This window comes from Wasmannia auropunctata, unplaced genomic scaffold, assembly GCF_000956235.1.
Source record: "Wasmannia auropunctata unplaced genomic scaffold, wasmannia.A_1.0 LD336088.1, whole genome shotgun sequence".
NCBI lineage: Eukaryota > Metazoa > Arthropoda > Insecta > Hymenoptera > Formicidae > Wasmannia > Wasmannia auropunctata.
In genome coordinates, this window is record NW_012026802.1 from 232,650 (window position 1) to 239,363 (window position 6,714).

The 6,714-nt window shown below is 33.3% G+C and overlaps 1 protein-coding gene across 1 annotated transcript in view; it reads left to right on the forward strand.

Moving 5' to 3' along the window:
* Positions 1-470: 470 nt before the first annotated feature.
* Positions 471-6,714, forward strand: part of LOC105448115 (codanin-1) — a 9,275-nt gene continuing 3,031 nt past the window's right edge. Inside the window, exons 1-8 of the mRNA XM_011686480.1 lie at positions 471-778; positions 1,659-1,970; positions 2,141-2,417; positions 2,513-2,673; positions 3,836-4,432; positions 4,513-4,746; positions 5,532-5,894; positions 6,403-6,568. Of these exons, the coding sequence (XP_011684782.1) occupies positions 1,689-1,970; positions 2,141-2,417; positions 2,513-2,673; positions 3,836-4,432; positions 4,513-4,746; positions 5,532-5,894; positions 6,403-6,568 (2,080 nt within the window). The 5' untranslated portion in view covers positions 471-778; positions 1,659-1,688. The remainder of the gene's footprint in view (positions 779-1,658; positions 1,971-2,140; positions 2,418-2,512; positions 2,674-3,835; positions 4,433-4,512; positions 4,747-5,531; positions 5,895-6,402; positions 6,569-6,714) is intronic.

Below are 6,714 nucleotides of genomic sequence, written 5' to 3' on the forward strand. Positions count from 1 at the left end.
GAGGTGACTGAAGAACAATGGGCCCAATGCTTTCAGAACTGGTTCCATCGAATGCAGAAGTGCATAGATCATAAAGGTCGAATATTTTGAAAAACAATAAAAAAAATTGGTTAAAATAATTGATGTTTTCTGCATTATCCGCAAAACTTTTAAAGCAAACCTACGTATACGTTTTATTCAATCAATTTTTAATTATTTTTTGATAAATTAACGTATATGATTTTCTTTATTATTACTTCAACAAAGATTACTTTTTTGCGATAACACCTGCATTTGGCTCTTATAGGCTTAAGCATATTTAATAAATTAAAGCATTATCAGGCAATACTAGTAATTGGACACAGCATGGAACAGAATCAAAAATATAAATGTGTTATCCGTCGAAAGTATCCTAGTAGTTCAAGTTTTGTGCACGGAGAGGCGCCGCGCCGCCGGTGGACTTGCAATGTAAATTGTAACCTAATCCCTAACCTAACCTAACTCGGCCGACCCGGTTGTAAAGTGAGAAAAATCGATCGAAGATGCGGTGATCGCGCATCCCATATGTTTGAAAATATTATCTCCTGTTATGGAAAAATGTGCACTGTGCGATTGAAGATCGTGTAACAGCGCCAATTGTGTGTATCTTCCGTTTAATTGAAATCTCGCTTCCTCGACAATACTCGACAGTTCTCCAACATGCTCCGTGAACATAACCTTCAAAATTGTGGACAGAGAAAGTAAAAGATGTTGAAATGATGTTCGACTGAGAGGAACGAGATACTCGATCAACGAACAGGTTGTTATTGCAAATTACCACAGGAATTTGCGGGACTTATTTTTTCTTCGATACTCCTTCCTCACGCTATTCAAATGTTTCTCGCTGTTTACTATAACTTAAAAAATTGCTTTTTTCAAATTGCTGGAAAAAAACCAGAAAAATTTCGGTTTTTTTCCGAAAAATTGGTTTTTTTGCAAAAAATTGCCGTGTAAACGATATATTATCAAATTTTTAATATTTTTCATCATATTAAATATGAATTGGGATTCAGAAAGTAATGTAAATAATTTATTTTTACTTGTTAAAATGTGTAAATTTTTTATTTAAATTAGATATAAGCTTATAACTCTTATAAATTATAACTCGTATTTTATAGCATTATTAAAATAAGATATCTCGTGTAAACGCTGGAATTAATGAGTTAATTTTTATGTTTACACTTGAATACATTTGAATATATTTCTTGAGGTGAGGATTATTTATTATTAAATAAACTTTTTTAAAAACGCAATCCTAACAACTACAGTATAAAGATTAATTTAAGCTGATATTTATATTAAGTATTTTTAAAGAGTTTTTGATTATTAATTGTCAAGAGCCATACGTTTTATTTGAAAATACATTAACTCTGTTTTTTTATTTATTCTTATGTAATTTGCTTTTTATTTCTTTAATATTTAACATTATCAGCAATAAATATGTGCTTGTTATAAAATTTTTAAATTTTGAAAAGTGTATCAAATGTTGCAAATGGAAAATGTGATAGGTTTTACGAATATGTACGTAAAATTTTCCATTGAATTTTTCTATCCCTTGAGGAAGAAACCGAAAAAATCCGCGGAAAAATTGAAAAAAAAACCGGTTTTCTTTCGAGTCTTTAAAACTATACTGTTTACAGACCCGCTAGAGAAAAATTGATCCGCACGAGATGGGGGAGATAAACGTGTCCTTTCAAATTGACACCGACAACCGCGAGCACTTCTCGTCCGCCATCGCGTTTCACACCTTCAAGAAGCAGCGAGACGCCTTTTACGATATACTGAGGATCTGGGAGGAGAATCATCTGGTGGCGGGATGGGTGTTCCAAATCGCGCTGGGCGGCAAGATAAGGAGCATGTTGACGTTGCACAGCGACTGCACCAATTATTACCACATCGCCAGGTTGTTCAAGTCGCAGCTGCTGATATCGTGCATACAGAACGGACATCAGGTAAGCTCCAAAAACTTAGTAAAAGTAAGTTCCAAACTTACTAAAAGTAAAAAAAAAAACTTACTAAAAGTAAGTTCCAAAAACCAAAAATAGTATTCTTCTCTTATTTATGTCGCTGCAATAAAGAATTTTCTCAATAACGAGGCAATATCGTGCGTTATTGATCGCAGGACGACGTGGTGGACGACGAGAGCTTGAATTTCCTGAAAGCTCTGAAGCACGTCAATCCTGAAAAATTGACGCAGCTCAGCAAGAGATTTGTGACTCCCCTGCCGTCGCAGAGTCAGAGCGTCGGCCCTTCGTTTCCTGGCATGCAGGAGTTTTTCAAAGATTTCATATTGCATGCATTCAACCCGATGTTTTACACGCATCTGGAGAACTGTTTTGTACACGAGATACTGGAATTGAACGATACTCAGTTTGCTAATAGCGAGATAGAAGACTCAGGTACATCTTTCACTGTTTCAACAACTGTTTGCGTTCTATTTAAGATTTTTAGGAAAAAAATCACTTTCCTGCTTTTTTTTCCTTTTTTTTCACAGAAACAATGGTTGACGATCAAACGCAGCGGAATTTCATTACTTGCTTAACCAGCTTGAGGCTTCTTGCAAAAGTATTAGGACTTTTAGTGTCATTGCCGTACAGATCTGAATGTAATACTACCAAGGAGATTATAATGACGCAAGTAGAGATAAGGAGCAAGGTACGTAACATAAAAATTGTGACCCAAAATGTTAAAGCTATCTGTCGAACAATCTTTTTGATTCCTAACAATATATAAAGACAAGTTCGTCAATGTAATAATAAGTAAAAATTTAATGGAAATAGGCAAAATTAACGAAGATGACAGCGTTTATTAATCTTACAGTACAGAAAACAAAATTTAAGATGGACAGATGCAGTGCATGTTTTGACTTTACTTTAGTCTTCTTCAGCGGTATAAAATAATAACTTAATAAATTAATATAGAGAAACAGAAGTCACATAGTATACATTAAAACACAATAAAACAATAAAATAATAGACATTAAAAAATAGTAAGAATAGTCAACGTATAGTACTTTAAGAGCCGACACAATCATGGTGGTGTTCAAAAAATTTTTCTTTTATTCTGGAGTAGAGCTGTTACTTTTTCCTTACTTCGAATATTCGAAATTTTGAAAAATACATTCGTGCAAATTTAAAAATTAATAATTTTTATTAATTTTACGATTTTAAATTTTCTATTTTTAAGATTGTTTCATGCAGAGGAAGATTTAATGACGCCAAAACAAATTTATATTTTTGTTTATTTATTTAAGAATAAATTTATTTTTCTATTTTTTGAATTTTCTTAATTTGATTACTAGGTATCTGGTTTTATTGATCACTATCTTTCCTTATTAACGTATACCTATATCAAGTTTATTTACTAATTTGTAATATTTCAGGTTATACTTTCAAATTTTTTAGGAATAATTACTTATATATATTTTGTGAGCATAAATATTAATTCTTTTTATTTACAATATTTATAAATTTTCTGAATAAATTCATTTGCACGAATGTATTTTTCGAAACTTTGAAACTTTGAAGTTTCAAAATTAAAACACAATGAATAATAGGCCAAATACGAGTAGACAAACGTTTAAGATGTATAATTTATTTGTTCATAGAAAAATTAATAACAGCGATACCGATAACGAGCCGTTTCTCTCTTTTTATTGTTTCAAAATTAATTTTAAACTTCGAAGCTTCGAAAGAATTCGAAGATTTTGATGCTGAAGCTTCGAAGTTCGAATGTCGAAACCTTTGAAGCAACAAATTAGCCTATTCTGAAGCAGTCTCTGGGTCCACATTAAAAAGTTTTTTTATTTCTGCCACAGGTATTACCATCGCTAAACTTACAAGCCTGCCTTCAGAGCGCCATAGTCGAGGGCAAGCTTTCGCTGACGATACCTTGGATAGTGAAATATCTAGCCATGATGGACATCGTGTCGCTTCGGCTGCCGTATTATAAGCAGATCCTGGAACTGCTGTATTACATTTACCACGCTGTCAATCACACCGATCTTACCGCCCCCGATTGCCTTATTTCTCAACAATCCGCCGTGCTTCTCAAGTCCAGTCTGTCCTGGCTGTTCGACCTACCGAACTTTCCCCGAGATTTCTATATCGCCTTCCAAAAGACTTGCAAGATCAAGGAGCTGAAGGGTCTGAAACAGATGGAGAAGTTTTCCGAGAAGAAGAGGAATTCGCATTCCGTCGATTGCGTGATTCCCGTGAAAAGTAGTCTCGACAAATTGGACATAATTACCGAGCGAACGATGCGCATGTGCTGTCCGCGCACGGAATCGGCTCTCACGGTGTTTCATGGTGGAAACGGGACGAATTTGAATATCAATTCCAACAAGCATATTACACCTGTCACTAGTCAGTTACGTAAATTGGGAGGCACCACCACTCGCGCGAAACATTTGGAGGTATTTTTGTTTTGTTTTTGTAATTATATTTATATCTCTAATATTGCTGTGCGTTTAATAAATTTCCGTCGTGTGTCCAGCTACAGTTGGAGGAAGCCTTTTTCCACGGTCAACCGGCTTCCACGCGAAAGACCGTTGACTTCGTTTCCGAAAGGGTCGCGTCGACTTGCGTGAAGCGCATATGCAACACCCTGTTGGCTACGTCACGAGAAGCAAATTTAAATTCCTTCAGGAAGATTCTGAAGCGGAAGCACGTCGAGAACGACTCCGACGAGCAGGGTGAACTGTCAAGAAATTACTTCAATGAATTTAAGGTATCTTTCTGCGCGATTAGTAGAGAGAACTTTATGTTATATGGAAAAGAAGCTTTTAAGGAAGAATCTACTTTACAAGACTAAAAAAATAGTGATTTTTAAGAATTTTTTTTTATCTAACAATAAGTTAAATGTAATAATTTCAAAAGTTTAACAGTGTTTTACTGTATATTTGAGCAATGAGAAAAAAAGTTTTATTAATAAATAATAGAATGTCTTGACGTCGCTCGTGCTGCTGGAGTTGTTACAATTTCTAGGAGACGTAATGTTCGTCTGAAACGAAAAAACCAAATTTTTTCTTAATTTTTATAAAATTATCTTCTATATGAACTAACAATATTACCAAAAAAATTAAATAATTTTTTTTGTAAGAAAAAAGTCCAAATTTTTTAATGAAAATTTAAAATTTTTTTTTTAATTGTCATAATTTATCTAATTTCTGACATTTTTAAAGTTTCGTTAGTTTATATAGAAGATAATTTTATAAAAATTAAGGAAAAATTTGTTTTCTATTGTTTCAGACAAAAATTACGTCTCCTAGATTGTACACTATCGAACAACTCCAGCGGCGCGACGTTATCAAAACATTCTATTATTTATAAAAAAATCCATTATTAATAAAAAATTTTTTTTATTGCTCAAATATACAGTAAGACACTGTTAAACTTTTAAAATTATTCACTTTTATTTGAGTTAAAAAACAATTCTTAAAAATCACTCATTTTTTTAGTCTTTGTAAAGTAGATTCTTCTCTTAAATCGCAGTTTGACATTTATTTTATTCAGGCTCTGCTTGTGAGCGACATGAATACGTTGGCCAACAATGCGTCGAGAGAGCTGAAGGATCAGTGCGAGAAAGCAATCCCGGGAATCTGCGAGACGCGAGTCGCGGCATCGATAGAATCTCTATTAGCGGAAGACTCGCTAGCGGCGGTCAAGGAAATGTGTATCAAGATCGCGACTAGAATGGCGATGGAACGAATAAATCAGTGGATTCAGTCGCATATCGCCGGCGATTCCTTATTCATTAAGGACATGGAGCTCGAGATTAACAGGTTCTTTCGGAACAGCAGTCCTGTGCATTCCAAGCAGGAGAAACGTCACAATACGAATGCCCCTAGTCCTACTGTCATGATGGACGAGCTTCGGGTGAGGATTATACATAAGTTCGATTCAACAAAGAATTTAAATAACTGAGATTTTCTCTCGGATACATTTTTTCAGACTAAAAAAATTTATTAATTTCTAACGCTTTTCAAATTAATAACTTAAAGTTGTTAACCTTCGATTGTCATATTTGACAAAATGACCCCCAGGTTTTTACATTGGAAAATGATTTTTTTCAAAACTTACTTTCTTTCAAAAATTTTTCTTAATACGATGCCACTTTCATTTTAAATTCTGTACAATCAGAATACGTTTCACAATGTTTGAACTCTATTTAAGAATTTTTGCGATCCAATTGAACTGTTACGTTTTTAAACGGCAGCCTTTTAAAAATTGGTTATGACAAATTGACAAAACTTGACCAAATGATAAAACTTGATCGAAAAGAAAGATGTGACAGCCGAGGTTAATATTTAGACTTAGTAACATTAATAATATTAATATTTAGACTTTTTAATAACATTAATATTTCCCCTTTTTTTACTTACAGGGATTAATATGGCATATGCTGGATGACAATGGTATAGGTTTAACTGTTTCATCTATACTAGAAATTTTAGACAAATTGTATCAGTCATTCAGTCAAAGAGGTGATTTATTACCGGGGCCGCAGAAAGTTTTGTATTATCTCAGTATGGATTTCGCGCTGTTTTTAGGTATGTTTAATAATATTGAAATAATATTGAATTAGAGATGTAAAAAAACGTTTTTTTTTTCTAATAGAAAAAACATTAGAAAAAAACGTGTTTTATTTAATTGAAAAAATACAAATTTGGTTTTTTTCTAATTCCGATAGCACAAT